The sequence below is a fragment of the Podarcis melisellensis genome (genome assembly GCF_964234715.1).
Source record: "Podarcis melisellensis genome assembly, chromosome: 13".
Lineage (NCBI taxonomy): Eukaryota > Metazoa > Chordata > Lepidosauria > Squamata > Lacertidae > Podarcis > Podarcis melisellensis.
This window is the reverse complement of record NC_138545.1, coordinates 5583794-5600639: the sequence shown is the minus strand read 5'-3', so window position 1 is coordinate 5600639 and position 16846 is coordinate 5583794. Positions and strand designations below refer to the sequence as shown.

Genomic DNA, 16846 nt, shown 5'->3' with positions numbered 1-16846 from the left:
AAGATGGAAAGGATTTGCTGAATTAACTAATTGAACTAGAATACAAAAAAGGGAGGTGTGAGGAGGTCAAGGAAACAAGTAAATGAAAGATAAGTCATGGAAAAATTGATTTGTTTTTTAAATGTTTTTATTTTTCAGTTTTTTGTAATTTTTTGTTTTATTATGTTTTTCTTACTTTTGTAACTTTTTGAAATTTTAACAAATATTACTTTTTAAAAAAAAAGACAATTCTCCAATTCTATGCTTCAAACAGCAGTGCGTGCAGCTGAGCCCTGGCTCTGATTCCGCCCGCTATTTTCTCGGAATATGAGGCCTTTTCTTCTTCAGGGCCCTTTAATCAGCTTGCGGCTTCCCAACAGGCGGAATCGACTTGCAGGATCCGCCCCGCCCTCCCTAAGCATGGAAAAGATGCCATAAAGGGAAAGGCTTAACTGGGTGATTTTTACAGCTTGGTATAGAAACATCAGGAATTGTGGGTGGGAATATCTAAATTAATGGTTCTTATTAGTCTGTGTAGCACCGAGTTAAAAACGAAAGAGGAATGTAAATGGGCAAAACTGATGGTAACTGCAGCCAGGCAGGTTATAGAGAATAACTGGAAAAATACAGAAGAGCTAGGGGTGAACCAATTGAGGAAAAAACTGAATGATATTATAATTTTAGAATATCTAACTGTGAAGATACACAGGGTTTAAGGTCAGTGAGAAAGAGGAGGGTTGGTTTGAGTAGATATTGAATTATATTGAGAAGATATATTCTCAGTAATTATACTGAGAAGATATTGAATTATTTGGGTAGGTTTGAACAATTTGGGGCAATAAAAATGTTGAAAGTTAAATAAACCTTGTGGATGGAGGAGTACTAACGTATATAAAATTGTACATATGGTTGACTGCTGGAGCTATTGACTGCTTGTGAAAGTTTTAACATTTGGGTGTCGTCCCCCCCCCCCCCCATTTCACACCCATTGTGTGTGTGCGCGCGCGTGCTGCTGAAAGGAACAGAGCCAAACTCACTCCCCCGCGCCCCCAGATGTGGGCTGCGCCTGATGGGTCATTAAAGGAGAAGGCGGAGGGAAAGGAGGGCGGGGGTAACAGGGGGGCTGGCTCACTTTGACCATCGTCCCGGGAGGAAAGGCAGGCTTGCCAGGAGAGAAGAGCCCGGAGGCGATGGTGACTACGGAGAGCTCTGAGCCAGGAGGGGTGAGAAAGGTATATGGGCTGCATCAGGGGAAGGAAAGTGGGGGGCAGGGGGGGTTTGGGGGGCTCAGTGTAGACAGCTAAGAGGGTGGGTGTGTATGGAGGAGTGACCCAGAGAAAGTGGATCTATCTATCTAATTATATCTATCTATCTATCTATCTATCTATCTATCTATCTATCTATCTATCTATATCATCATCTATCTATCATCTATCTATCATCTATCTATCTATCATCTATCTATCTATCATCTATCTATCTATCATCTATCTATCTATCTATATCTATCTATCATCTATCTATCTCTATCCCTTCTATCATCTATCTATCATCTATCTATCTATCATCATCATTATCTATCTATCTATCTATCTATCTGTCTATCTATTTATTATCTATCTATCTGTCTGTCTGTCTATCTATCTATCTATCTATCTATCTATCTATCTATTTATTATCTATCTATCATCTATCTATCTATCTATCTATCTATCTATCTATCTATCTATCTATCTATTTATCATCTATCTATCATCTATCTATCTATCTATCTAGCTATCTATCCATCCTTCAAGGAGCTCAATGTGGTCCTCTCCATTGTGTCCCTACAACAACCCCGCGAGGTAGGTTGGGCTGACCGGGTGCCACCGGCCCAGGGTCACCCGGCGACTGAGTGGGAGGATTTGAACCCAGGCCCTCGCCTACACACCGCCATCCAGGCTCGCCAGGCGCTGCTCCTGCGCCCCGCCGGCTCCCACCAGCCCTGACCATTGGCCACACTCCGGGAATAACCCAGGGGGGGGGGCTGGGATGCAGATCTTCCCCTCCCCGGGAAGAGAGGACCGGCTGCTTAGCCACAGAAGTGCGCTGGCTTGCTTCGCGTGGTCTTTTCTGGAGGGAGGTGTGCGGAGATGGCGCATCTCTTGCGCAAGGGCTGCGCGCAGATCAGGGGAGGGGACGGCATTCGGGATCGGGGGTGAGGGGAGCCGTGGAGCCCCACACTTTCTGGAGGGTACCGCCTTGGCTACCCCCCTGGAGGAAGAACTCGCCCTCTGCCCTTCCCTGGGGGGCGCCTGTCTCCGCTTGGTGGACTTTTTTTGGAGAGGATTAAAAATAAATAAATCCCTTTCCATCCAGGCACTCGGCTGAGGTTTTGATCTTGGCAACCATGAATTTATTTAGCTGTGAGATGTGATTGTCTTTAAATGTTTGTCTTGTAATGTTTTGAATTTCTGTTGTTTTGTTGCTGGCGTCTCCTGGGGGCGGCGGCGCAATTGAATGAATGAATGAATGAGAATGTGAATGAATGAATGATTATATCAGTTTTGCAGCAGCGCAGACCACTCTCCCCCTTTCTTCTTGCACGGGTGCGTCACAATACTGTACACACACAGGCAGTAGACCCACTGAAACGAATGGAGCTAAGCTCGACGTGCCCTTAATTTCCAATGGGTATACTCTTGAGTAGGACTAACTTTCGCTGCAACCCTCAGGAGCTTATATCTTGTGCCAGGGCGCTGAGTCCGCGGTGAAAGTGCCGGTATTAGCTACGGAAAACATACAGACGGTCATCGCAATAATTAACAAACAACAACGCCAACACGTGATGCTCTGAAACAAAGTAACGTGTGTATATGTTGGAGGAGGGGGGGTATTTATTTTTTTGGCCTGATCGGTGGTTGTGCCAAAAGGAGTTGCAGAATTCTGGGAAGGAGCTGCAAAATGATGAAGATGATGCTCTTTTGTTTTCTTTTAACTGGGCGAAATAATTTCACGTGCAGTGTGGCAAACTTTTCTTAATGCTGTCTCTAAAGGCCTGGCGGGTTTTGGATCTGGTGGGATGGGTTTGTGGGTGCAGTTTGGGGCTGGCTGGATTAAGGGAGAATTGAAGGGGTGGGCCGAGGAAAGCGATTTTGCAACCAAGAAGTTGCAAATTCTTCCAGGCAGAAACAAGTCCTGGCTGCTCCAGGCTCCTCCCATTTTGCCAGGGGAAGCGGGAGGGAGGGGGCTTTATGGAAATTACTTCCTGGGCATTTGGGGTGGGGGCGGTTTTCAAGTAGGATCCGGGAGGGCTCAGCTGAAAGAGAAAGTGTGTTCCTTATCCAGTGGATTTTGCAGAAGATGCCTAACCTGGGCAGGAGGCAGCTGTGATGGGCAGGAGATCAAGGAAACCACAGATGCGTTTTAGATTTGCCCCCACATTAGATAAAGAACAACGGATTTCACATTAATGCTCCGATGCTCGACACGTTTTACAGTGGTACCTCGGGTTAAGTACTTAATTCCTTCCGGAGGTCCGTACTTAAACTGAAACTGTTCTTAACCTGAAGCACCACGATTTCTGTTCTCATCCTGAAGCAAAGTTCTTAACCTGAAGCACTATTTCTGGGTTAGCGGAGTCTGTAACCTGAAGCGTATGTAACCTGAAGCGTATGTAACCCGAGGTACCACTGTATTTCATTTCATAAAATTTATACACCGCTTCATTGAAATACAGGCAAACAAACAAACCCATCTCAAAGTGGTTTGCAGCTGGAATAAAACAATACAGTGGTACATTGGGTTATATACACTTCAGGTTACAGACTCCGCTAATCCAGAAATAGTGCTTCAGGTTAAGAAATTTGCTTCAGGATGAGAACAGAAATTGTGCTCCAGCGGCGCGGCGGCGGCAGGAGGCCCCATTAGCTAAAGTGGTGCTTCAGGTTAAGAACAGTTTCATGTTAAAAACGGACCTTCAGAACAAATTAAGTACTTAACCAGAGGTACCACTGTACAATTATCATAGCTGTCAACGTTTCCCTTTTTTTAAGGGAAATTCCCTTATTCCGAATAGGATTCCTCGCAAGAAAAGGGAAAAGTTGACAGCCATGACAATTATGGGTGACAACAACTATTTTAAACATTCAACAATTTCAAATTGGCTATGAACTTAAACAAAAAAAACCAAAACAGATGAAAACAGGCACGTCGAAATTCTACCTAACCGGGTAGGCTTGCTTAAACCCAAAGGCGCCAAGAAGAACAGAGCTATGTGGATTTTGACAGAAACCTTTCCAAGAAAGCAGGCCTGGGATTGCAGCCTGATGTTAATGTTGAGGTTAAAGGGTTTGGTTCCCTTTTTTATTGTGAAATGAAGGGCCGTTCATCCAAGAAAAAATAGCACCCCCCAGCTATTTGCCTCGCTGCCTCTAGGTAAAGGTAAAGGTAAAGGGACCCCTGACCATTAGGTCCAGTCGCGGATGACTCTGGGGTTGCAGCACTCATCTTGCTTTATCGGCCGAGGGAGCCGGCGTACAGCTTCCGGGTCATGTGGCCAGCATGACTAAGCCGCTTCTGGCGAACCAGAGCAGTGCATGGAAACACCGTTTACCTTTCCGCCGGAGCAGTACCTATTTATCTACTTGCACTTTGACGTGCTTTCAAACTGCTAGGTTGGCAGGAGCAGGGACCGAGCAATGGGAGCTCACCCCGTGGCAGGGATTCGAACCACCAACCTTCTGATCGGCAAGCCCTAGGCTCTGTGGTTTAACCTACAGTGCCACCTGCGTCCCTCTAGGGGGCAGCAAAAGCACTACCTACAAGGTATAGCTTAGGGCCCCACTCTCTTGGGGAAAAAAACTCTCTTGGGGGAAAAAACTGGATGTACATTTCCAAAATATAAGATAAAAAACAAATAAAATAAAACCTACATACAGCAACAGTGTTGTGTATTGTGTAGGCTCCTATGATGTGAGCTAGCCTGCTCCTTAATATATCACTGGTTTGCTCCTTTCTATATATAGGGTGCCTACATTCTGCATGGACTGGTTGCATGGCAACATGGGCAAATGGCTTGAGATACCTATTAGGCCCATAAATGACCATAGAGCATATATTCAACACAAAAAACAGTGACAATTTGTTGCTGACAAAGGACCGCTGGACATATAAAGGGCCCCGTTACCTCCAATAACTTAGGGCCTCTTCAAACCTAAATCCAGCCCTGGCTCCATCTAACCTAGATAATTTATCTGCCTGGTGGGATAAGGAGTGGAATAGAGAGGTGGGGCTGTAGCATCTAAAATGGGAAAGGCAAGTGGGTGTGGGAAGAGGGGAGGAGAGTGGGGGCTGGCAAGGAACAAGGCGGCCATTGGTTCAGCTCTGTGTTGTCTTTACTACCCCCCAGCCCCCTTTTTTTTAGTGGGGTGGTTGATGGGTACATTTGGAGATCTAAACTTCTTGGCAAAACCTGTTCATTGGAAAGCGAAGATCCTGCTCTGCAATGGAGTGTATCAGTGCCTATCTATCAAAGCGGCTGCCCACCCCACCCAGGGGTCAACCCCCCCAATTGTTTGTCTATTCAGATGCTGAAGCCCCTGGCGGAGAAGCGTCGCCGCGACCGCATCAATCGGAGCCTGGAGGAACTGCGCCTGCTGCTCCTGCAGAGGACCCATAGCCAGGTCAGTGAGGAGGTGCCCCCCCTGCTCCCCACAGCCGCCCCCACTCCCCATTCCCTGCAAGTCCTAGCTCTCCCTGAGAACGTAACCGCTGCCGTTTGGGATAGTGTCAGACCCGTGGGTCTGCGTCAACTTTGTGGCCTTCCGATTTCCCGAGGAGGCCTTAGCGTTAATTGAACCCCCTTAAAGTGCATTGAAGTGGATTGTGCGTTTATTTCTTCAACTGCCAGCAGGTGGAGCTATTGCTCTACATGACTCTGCTCTAAAAGGAAGGCTTTGGTTAAAAGGAACTGGCAGAGAAATAGGTGGCCCCGGAGACTTGATCAGGTATTCTCTACCGTTATTCCTGTCTTGTCTACCCTGTCCATGTTCCCCAAGAGTAAGATGGCACTTGCGCAGTGATTTGCAAAATCCCTGTTGTTGGTTAGCAGCAGTAGATCCTGGGCGGGGTGGGGGGTCGGCGAGGTGAGAAGGATCTGCGCGTGGGAGGTGTCCTTCGCAGTCCCAGCCCTCCCTAGCATAGCTGTCAACCGTCCCTTATTTGGCGGGAAAGTCCCTTATCCCAGCGCCGTGTCCCGCTGCTGTCCCTTATTGATGATGTCCCTTAAATTTCCCGGGTTTCAAAGGAAGCAGCTCCTCTCCCTCCCTCCCTGCCGGCCAGGGAGGAGGGAGGCTCCAACTGTGTTGCTTGGCGGCGTTGCTCACCCAATAAGGAGTCTAAGAACGACTGGGGGGTGGAGCTTGCATGCCTTGTGCCGATCAAATCGGTCGCGTTGCCTGGGGACTCGCCTTTGCTCAGCGCTTCCCAGCAGAGAGGTGACGGTGGTTTCCCTTGCTGCATCCCCTTTGCCGGGTTGCTGCGCTGTGGGAACCACCGCTTGAGGCTTCATTTGTCTGCTGGCTGGGCTTTCTGCCTTTGGCTCGGAGGGGCTCAGAAGTCGAACATACCTGTGCTTGGAAAATCCCTTATTTTGGCTGCTGGTCCCTTATTTTCAAATCTGTAAGTTGACAGCTATGCTCCCTAGACCTGCTGATAGCTGAACCCGGGCCTGTCAGCACGCTGATCCCTTGCTCTGCCCCCCAGCCACTGCCTATTCCCTGCAAAAGTTTCCCCTTCAGCCCCCTTCTTCTCGGGTCTCTTTCTTTACAGACTCTGAAGAACCCCAAGGTGGAGAAAGCGGAGATCTTGGAGATTGCTGTAGGATACCTGCGGGAGATGAACGCAGCTAAACCCCAGGGTACAAATGACCTGCATGGTGGGTGTTGGGGGTGGGGCGGTGGTATGTGGCTGTATCAGAGAGACCTGGGCAGGCCAGGTCCGTGAGAGTGTTTGTGAGTTGCTCAAATGCTTTGCTCCCTGTTCTTCAATGCATGGGGAGTCCCCATTCTCACCTTGCCAAAGCCAGAAATTTCCACACCCACCCTCTATCCAGACAGGGATGCTCAAGGAGGGATGGAGATGGGTGTGGCCTGGGGGAGGGAGGAGCTTAAGCGTCCCGGGGGGGGGGCAGGTGGATTGGCCCAGAGGGCTGACACCACCTCCTGAGTGTTTGGAATGTTGCAGATAGTAAAAGGTAAAGGTAAAGGTACCCCTGCCCGTACGGGCCAGTCTTGACAGACTCTGGGGTTGTGCGCCCATCTCACTTAAGAGGCCAGGGGCCAGCGCTGTCCGGAGACACTTCCGGGTCACATGGCCAGCGTGACAAAGCTGCATTTGGCGAGCCAGAGCCGCACACGGAAACGCCGTTTACCTTCCCGCTGGTAAGCGGTCCCTATTTATCTACTTGCACCCGGAGGTGCTTTCGAACTGCTAGGTTGGCAGGCGCTGGGACCGAGCAGCGGGAGCGCACCCCGCCGCAGGGATTCGAACCGCCGACCTTTCGATCGGCAAGTCCTAGGCGCTGAGGCTTTAACCCACAGCGCCACCTGCAGATAGTAGGAGAGGACATATTGATTAAATATTATCCTTCCTCACTCGTGCTAGTGAGTTAGTAGCAGAGTACCATATTTTTTGCTCTATAAGACTCACTTTTTCCCTCCTAAAAAGTAAGGGGAAATGTGTGTGCGTCTTATGGAGCGAATGCAGGCTGCGCAGCTATCCCAGAAGCCAGAACAGCAAGAGGGATTGCTGCTTTCACTGCGCAGCGATCCCTCTTGCTGTTCTGGCATCTGAGATTCAGAATATTTTTTTTCTTGCTTTCCTCCTCCAAAAACTAGGTGTGTCTTATGGTCTAGTGCGTCTTATAGAGTGAAAAATACGGGTACATTCACGAGTAGATAGCACAAAGCTAGTTGGTTGATTCATTTGAATCTCTTTACTTAAGAGGGACATGGGTGGCGCTCTGGGTTAAACCACAGAGCCTAGGACTTGCCGATCAGAAGGTTGGCGGTTTGAATCCCTGCGACGGGGTGAGCTCCCATTGCTCGGTCCCTGCTCCTGCCAACCTAGCAGTTTGAAAGCAAGTTGAATGTTTCCAATAATAACAACAGGGACGCGGGTGGCACTGTGGTCTAAACCACTGAGCCTCTTGGGCTTGCCGATCAGAAAGTCAGCGGTTCGAATCACCGCGACGGGGTGGGCTCCTGTTGCTCGGTCCCAGCTCCTGCCAACCTAGCAGTTCGAAAAACGTCAAAGTGCAAGTAGATAAATAGGTACCACTCTGGCGGGAAGGTAAACGGCGTTTCCGTGCGCTGCTCTGGTTCGCCAGAAGCGGATTAGTCATGCTGGCCACATGACCCAGAAGCTGTCTGCAGACAAACGCCAGCTCCCTCGGCCAATAAAGCGAGATGAGCGCCGCAACCCCAGAGTCGGCCACGACTGGACCTAATGGTCAGGGGTCCCTTTACTTTTACTTAAGCAGTCCAATCTGGCTTTGTCCAGCTTGGGTTTGTTCCTGGCAAATTCCCCTTTTATCCCCTCTCGAAAAGAATAAAGGCGCAACCGCCTTCTTTGAAAAGCAACAACAAGAAGCTCACTCACATTCAGCTCGCAGTAGGTTCCCTGAAGGCAGGCTTTAGCTGGGAGTTACTGAAGAGAGTTTGAGGTCATCCCATATGGGAATGAGCCCGTGTGTTGCTGGCTGAGAGCCAGCAGACAGCAAAATACGCCAGTATCAGAAGTGAGGAGCGATAGAGGAAGGTGGCTGCGTGTCTGGCCCTTTTACGGGGTCTCCTGGGGCCACGGCCATCTACCTGGCAGAGGGAGGATGCTCCAGACCAGGTGTGACAGGAAGTCCTCCTGGCTGGAGGAACGTCCCCCTGTCTGCGTCCACTCTAGGCAAACAGGAAGTGTTGGGCTCGACTGCTTAGGTTCCATCCCACACTGAACATCCCCTGGTTCTATGGACTCTAGAGCCACAGCCTTGCAGAGTTGAGATCTGACCCGACTCCCTGCAAGGCTGTGGAGGCCCACCTCCCTAGGGTTTGAGTGACCAGCCTTCTCCCTGGCTCCCCAATTCTGCCCCTCCAGGAGCCGACCCCTCAGAAGACGGGACCCTCCAGACCTGCTACATGATGGGCTTCCGGGAGTGTCTCCTGGGTTTGGCCGCCTTCATCCAGCAAACCCACCCGTCCGTCCAAAGCCACCTGCTGGACACTTTGCACCTCTACCTGGCCTCCAAGCCGGAGCCCCAGAGCCAAGACTGGACCCTCGCCGTCTTCTCCCCTAGCCCTTCGCTGGAGGAATTGCCTCCCCGGACCCCCGAGGGCTTCTGCTCACCCGTGAAGCCGCTGAGCGAATCCTCACGGAGCCCGGACCCCGCTTGCTCCAGCGCGGGCCAACAGAGACACAGCCGAGACGGCGTCGCCTCAGCCAAGAGGATCCTGGCCCCTCCGTCGGCTTTCTGGAGGCCTTGGCCCTAGAGCACAAACACTCCTGCCCCCCCCTGCCCCAAACATTTATGTATGTAAATATATATATATATATTATCTAATAAAACCTTTGTGATGGGATCACACTGCCGGGTGACTTTACGATGGGATGAGACGTCACCTTACTGCCTCAAATGTAGAGCTTTCCTCCGAGAAAGGGAGATGGTTTCTCAGGGACTAGTAGCTTGGGCCTTCACCTAGCCCCTCTGCTAGCATTTACACATCTAGAAATGAGGTTTCCCCCCTGGAAGGGACCCAGAGGGTCATTTTTTGGTGTTTTTTGTTGTTGTTTTTACCCTCGACCAGCGGTTTGCAAATTGGGACTCCCAAGAGGACTTTGCAGGTAAGTGAAGAATGCTCTGAAGGCTGCAAGCTTTCCTACCACTGAGATGTTCTGCGGTGGGTGGGGGGAAAGTTGGGGCTCCCATCCGATTTCTCCCAGCTCTGGAGCTCAGCTGCTGAAGCGGAAGAGCCTGTTTAAGGAAAGTCTTTTGCGAGTTGCGACCCGACGGGTAAAGACTCCAAAGGAGCCGCTCGGCTGCTTTGCTCAGTTCTCAGCATCCTGGTCTTGCACAGGTAAGACATTGCTGTCTTGCGTAGGTAAGATGCCTTTTGGCTAAGGACTGTGGCCCCAGCAGAATGAATGGGAAACTCAGGGTCTTCTAGGACCCCCAATTCCCATTACCCCCAAGACCACATGCCCCACTACCAGGGACTCGTGACAACAAGAAGTCACAGGTTTTCCACCTCTGTTCGCACCCTGTTTGGGTCTGAGGAGTGGAAGGAATTGTCTCTAAATGTAATATGCCAGAAAATCAGATTTTCACGTACCTGCATAAACACCCCGTCTCCTGTAGAATTCTAAGATTTGTTTGCTTGTGTGCGGCTGAGTGTGTGCTTGGATTACCAAACCCGTGTCATTTTCAAACGTTTCATGACATGCCTGTTTGAAATCAAAACGAGTAATTTCCCCCCATTTAGGTTCATTTTAAAAATATCTTTAATTTCTTTTTTTTTCTTTTTCTCCAAACTTTCAGGTATTATTATTATAAATAATATTTCCCACCCCCACCCCCCAGTTATGGCTTGTATTGGGATGTTTTTGGTTGCTTGTTTAAATAGTTCCTTGTGTTGAAATCTATATGCACCATGTAATAAAAACGTATTTCCTTTAAAAACATGGAGTGGGACTTATTCCTTTCTAGGGTTCTCCAGAAAATTTCCAAGACGTACATTTCCTCCCCCACGGAAACAAAGACACATACATATCAATAACTGTATAACGAGAAGTATTTATGTCTGAATCATTTCCGCGTGCTTTTTTTTTAGTGTACTTTTGGTGAAGTACAGTGGTACCTCAGGTTACATATGCTTCAGGTTACAGACGCTTCAGGTTACAGACTCTGCTAACCCAGAAATAGTACCTCGGGTTAAGAACTTTGCTTCAGGATGAGAACAGAACTTGTGCTCCGGCGGTGCGGTGGCAGCAGGAGGCTCCATTAGCTAAAGTGGTGCTTCAGGTTAAGAACGGACCTCCAGCACGAATTAAGTACTTAACCTGAGGTACCACTGTAGTGTGAAGGAGAGCTCTACTTCACCCAGTCTCTCCCTCATAATACAGGCAGCCCCCCCCCCCAATTTATGCATGTTCAATATGTGTGTGACTGTATATTTGCATTACGTCAAGTTCCAAAGTGACCCAGAAACATCAAAAAGAAATCACTGAAATGTCACTAAAAGGGCAGGGCAAAAAAATATATTTAAAAATCCACTTCTCTTCTGACCCTTGGATGGTTAAACCCACTACCTGAGAATATCAGTCTACACATCAGAGAGATACAAAAGTTAGCTGATAGGTTGAAGCTGTGGTTCTCAAAGGGTGTAGCAAGTGTGGCAGGAAGAGCCACGGACAATCAAAGCAACATTTAAACATTTAGTGCAGTATAGTATTAAGATCAGGGACGCGGGTGGCACTGTGGGTTAAACCACAGAGCCTAGGTCTTGCCGATCGGAATGTCGGTGGTTCGAATCCCCGCGATGGGGTGAGCTCCCATTGCTCGGTCCCTGCTCCTGTCAACTTAGCAGTTCAAAAGCATGTCAAAGTCCAAGTAGATGAATAGGTACTGCTCTGGCGGGAAGGTAAATGGCGCTTCTGTGCCCTGCTCTGGTTCGCCAGAAGCGGATTAGTCATGCTGACCACATGATCCGGAAGCTGTACGCCAGCTCCCTCAGTAAAGTGAGATGAGCGCCACAACCCCAGAGTCGGGCATGACTGGACCTACTGTATTTTTCGCCCCATAGGGCGCACCGGCCCATAGGGGGCACCTAGGGTTTTTTGGGGGGAAATAAAGGAAAAAAATTATTAGCTTCCCCGGACCCCAACCCCCAGAACAGGCTGCTATCCGCAAGCCTAGGGAGCCTGGTGGGAAGTCGCGCCAGTCTCCCACGGCTTGCAGAGAGCTGCCCGAAGCCCGGGGCACGCTCCGCTGCGCTCCCCAGGTTTCGGGCTGCAGGCTGCTGTGCGCAAGCCTTGGGAGTCCTGTGGGAACTCCCGCGGGGCTGCCAAGGCTTGCGGAAAGCTGCCTGAAGCCTGGAGAGCGAGAGGGGTCGGTGCGCACTGACCCCTCTCGCGCTCCAGGCTTCAGCGAAAGCCTGCATTCGCCCATTAGGACACACACACATTTCCCCTTCATTTTTGGAGGGGAAAAAGTGCGTTCTATAGGGCAAAAAATACGGTAATTGTCAGGGGTCCCTTTAGTATTAAGACCAGAAAAGAGAACGGCTTCTTTGTGTAGATGAGGAAATGAGTTTGTCTCAAATTAGACCTAATATAAATGAGATTTCTTGGCAAAAGCAAGCTCACACCTCTCACTGAGTTTGTATACATACTTAAGATCCATGTGTAATAGGCTCGTCCATAATTATATTTGGGTAATGATTCATGTTGCCAGTGCTTTTCTTCTGGGGGGACGCAGGGGTACAAATACCCCTAAACATTTTGTGAATCTAAGTTGGGTCACATTGAGGCAGCACTTCAATATGCGTAGGAAAATGAGAGTACCTCTAAACATTATTTTTAGGGGGGAAAGCACTGCATGTTGCTATGTAGCATACTTTCTTGAGGGCCCACAATCGTATCATAAAGTTGTTGTGTTCTGTTATAAGTCAAGCACCGCTGCTGATTGTTGCTTCTTCTCGTTTTCCAACAGATCAGTTGGAAATTCAGTGTGGCGTGAGCAAATTTTTATTCAGAAAGTGTGGCCCAGAGAAAAAAACTTGAGAGCCACTGAATTAAAGCTGCAGGGAATGTGAATGGCCCTCACACTATTTATCATAACCCCATGCAAACATCTCTTCTGCAAGCCGAGTTGCACCCAAACTTCCAAGAAGCATAGCCATTGAATTTTCAAATTACAGTGGTACCTCGGGTTACAACACTTCAGGTTACAGACTCCATTAACCCAGAAATAGTACCTCAGGTTAAGAACTTTACTTCAGGATGAGAACAGAAATCGTGTGGTGGCAGCAGCAGGAGGCCCCATTAGCTAAAGTGGTGCTTCAGGTTAAGAACAGTTTGAGGTTAAGAACGGACCTCCGGAACGAATTAAGTACTTAAGCCAAGGTACCACTGTATAACAACAATTTTTCCACAAATCTTAATTGAACAATTTATATATCCATATTTCTCCCCTCCCCCCTCTCTTTGGCTTCCCCCGTATTTCCGTACTGGTTTATTAAACAAATTCTATACCCTGCAGATTTTGCCTCTTATATAGTTGTGAAAGTTTAGTCAAAACCTGCCAATGGGTCCAAATCGTTATACTGCCTTTTTATAGTTTATAAATGGTTCCCACTCCTTTTTGAAATCAACGTTGTCTCGCTCATGTATCCTTTCTGTCAGCTTAGCCAGTTCCGCGTAGTCCATAAGCTTGGCTTGCCATTTTTCCTTTGTTGGCGTTTTCTCTGTTTTCCATACTTGTGCTAATAAGATTCTTGCTGCTGTTGTCGCATACATAAACCACCTCCCATTTCCCTCTCTTATATCATGATCCAAAATTCCAAGCCGGAAAGATTCTGGTTTCTAACAAAGGTTTTTTCCCCAACATTTTTTTCAATTCATTATATATCATTTCCCAATATTCTTTAACCTTCTTGCATTCCTGTCACCTCTTTCCACCCTCGACCCGGCGCACTGTGCAAACCCCAGACCTGTTTTGAATCCAGATTGCGGATCTGTAACCACCTACTGACGACCGCACCACTAGCAATGCGTTCAGAGCCCGAAATAAATCCATAAGAAAGAACTACTGCAGCTTAATTTACATGTTTTATTATTATTAACAACTTGCACATCATGCGCTTTCCTGCAAAGGTAAAGGGGACCGACGGTTGCCAGAGAATCTGTACATGAGGGGATCAACTCTGCGGGAAATCCCTACTAAGAAAATATAGCTGTGATGGCCGGAAGGGGGTTAAGTCCTGGGTTCGGATCCTGCTCCCCTCCTCCTTATAGTCTAGAGGGAGGTAAACCTTCTCACCTGTCAGCACCTAAGTGTGAAGCTTTGGAGTGGGGCGTTTAGCACACATCTCCCTCTCGCACACTTGGCACATGCTGTGTGAATTAAATCAACTGGGCAGGGTGTGTGAGAGAGATAATGGATTCCATTCTTCTTATTGTGGGGGAAGACCCTGTTGCAACAGTTTAATAAAGATCAGGCTTACTAGCTGCTTTGCTTCTCAATATTCTCTGGCTGGCCTCTGTTATTTTCTCCTACCGATAGGGAACCCACGTAAGGACTCTATACGGGCTCTTAGATACCCCATAAGGGAAAAAGGACAGATTTTGTTTACAACAGATGTGGGGAAAAGGGAGACAGGAACTGGAACAGTTTAATCCCACCTGGAAGGGGAGTGTCAGTCAGCAGAGTGAAGAAATTCACAGCCAGAGCTCTTGTGGGTGTAAAAGGACAGCTAGTCCTACAAATCTAATGTTAATGGGATTTGACGACTGTTTCTTAAAAGGGGCACAAATAATCCCCACCTTCCTCTTTGTAAACTGGTCAAACGGTATCCTGCCTCCACAATTCTTGCAAGAAGAAGCGGTAAATCCAGAAAGCCATTTTGCAATAATAATAATAATAATAATAATAATAGCAACAACAACAACGTAACTGCAACTACCCACACATATATCAAAGAGCAAATGTTCCTGTAAGGGCTGCTATTCTGACAGAATCCTAATTCAGGAAGACCCTGGAAAAGAAAAGGTGTGTTTATGTGGGATACAGATCCAGCCCACTCCCTCTTTTAGGAGGAATTGCACCTGTGACGACACCTTTAGGAGGAATTGCACCTTGTGATTTTCCACTTCCCTGCTCTCCTGGGGCGAGTGGCCAGGGACCCTAGGCGAGCCAAATTCCACACAGTGTATTGGCAAGAGCTCTGGGAACTCCCCTTTCCAGGAGGAAGAGAGGGAAAGACAAGAACAGTTGCATTAGCAACACAACATGGAATCAGAAATGGACCCATATACACACAAGGATGAACCGGCAGCTCTCCAGATGTTGGTGGACTCCATCTCCCGTCAGACACCCACCAACGTGTCTGACGGTCAGGGATGATGGGATTTGTAGTCCAGGACCATTTGGAGCACGACAGGCTCCCCATATCATTTGGGATTGAAAACTGAGCTCCTGGAAGGTCAAATCCACACAACATGGGTTGTTGTATTTTCTGGAGACGTCAACATTTTGGTCTTCATGGGGTTTGATATTTCTACAGAGGGACCCCCAAAGGCTCCGCAAGGACCAGTTCACCCAACCATTCTGGCGACAGAGGAATTGCCACCTTTCCCAGAGGAACAAAGATCCTATAAAATGCAAGCTGGCAATCAGTTAATTGTGAATTACTTTGCCACACAAGTAATGTTTTCAGGAGGTGGCAAACGGTGACTTCATCCCTGGTGGGCAAGCTTTTGGAAAACTAATTTCCCCCACATAGATATCAAGGGAGGGAAGTCAACCTCACCCAAACCTTTCTCACATTTTATGCTAAAATCAGCCGGGAGGCTCTCTAAGCAACCCTATACATGTCTCCTCAGAAACTGGGTCCAACAGGGCTTCATCCCAGGTGGCCAGGCCAAGGATGGAGGCCTTCGTAGGCCTCAGGAGCGAAGATTCCTTCTGCCCCTCAAAATGGCTGCCAGAACGTTCTCCCATTCCCCATTCATGCCATGCTGGCAATATAGGCGCAGAGGGCGTCTCGGACCCTCTCGGACCTGGCCGCCGGCTTGATGCGGGTGTCCGGCCTCTGGAGCGGCTGCTCAAAGGTGGCGGCCAGTTGCTTGGCCTCGGCCTCCCACGTCTCCTCGTAGGCCTCGCCTTTCTCCTCGCAGATGTTGTGCAGGACGCAGCAGGCCGAGATGAGGCGGGGCAGGTTCTCCACCGCACAGTCGTTGCGGCCCGTCAGGCACCGCCAACGGCCCTTCAGCCGGCTGAAGGCCTCCTCCAAGGGCTCCTGGCACCGGCTCAAGGTGGCGTTGAAGGCCTCCTTGGCGCCGTCCAGGTCTTCTGTGTAGGGCACCATCAGCCATGGGAGGAGAGGGTAGGCGGGTCCGCCCAGGATGACCCTGGGCACAGAGACTCCATTGATGTCCGTGGGGCCCAGGGCAAAGAGTGTCCCTTCCTGGCCTTTGCTGAACAAGGTGGACTTGTTGAAGATCTTGGCTTCATGCGTCTTCCCTGGCCAGCCGGCGCTTAGGTGGGTGAACTTGCCCTGGTGGTCCACCAGCGCTTGCAAGGCCATGGAATAGTACCCCTTGGAGTTGACGTACTCCGCTGCCTGGTGCGGCGGGCACAGGATGGGCATGTGTGTGGTGCCCACCACCCCGGCGCAGTTGGGGAAGCCCATCTCCTCAAACCCGGCCATGATGGCCGCCAGGCTGCCGCCCACCGTCACCGTGGCGCGCATGAGAACCCTCTGGATGGCGCGGCACACTTCCAGCACCACCGAGCCGGCGGTGGACCGGCCCACGCCAAACTGGTTCCCCACGTCGCGGTAGCAGACGGAGGTGGCCAGTTTCCACAGGGCGATGGCCACCCTCTTCTCCACGCTCAACGGAACCCGCATCCGCGTCTTCTGGCGCTGCAGGGCGGGCGAGAGGCGGGCACACAGCTCCAGGAAGGTCGCCTTGCGCATGCGGAAGTTCTGCAGCCACTGGCTGTCGTCCCACGTCTGCAGGACCGTGTGGTCCCACCACTCGGTGCTTCGTGGCCGGGCCCAGAAACGCCTTTCCACCGAACGGAGGCGCCCGCCGCGGCGCAACCCGGCGCTGGCGG

At 49.6% G+C, this 16846-nt stretch overlaps 1 protein-coding gene across 5 annotated transcripts; it reads left to right on the top strand.

Annotated features, from left to right (window-relative positions):
- The first annotated feature begins 1031 nt into the window (after positions 1-1031).
- Positions 1032-10141, top strand: HES7 (hes family bHLH transcription factor 7). 5 transcript variants are annotated; one of them, XM_081887065.1, is made up of 4 exons: positions 1032-1202; positions 5547-5642; positions 6790-6895; positions 9109-10141. In XM_081887065.1, the coding sequence occupies exons 1-4, from the start codon at positions 1170-1172 to the stop codon at positions 9498-9500; spliced, it is 627 nt and encodes a 208-aa protein (XP_081743191.1). In that variant the 5' UTR covers positions 1032-1169; the 3' UTR covers positions 9501-10141. The 5 variants fall into 5 exon arrangements, with proteins under 5 accessions (XP_081743191.1, XP_081743192.1, XP_081743190.1 ...); XM_081887066.1 differs by having other exon boundaries at positions 1032-1211; positions 6790-6877; XM_081887064.1 differs by having other exon boundaries at positions 1032-1211.
- Positions 10142-16846: the final 6705 nt, after the last annotated feature.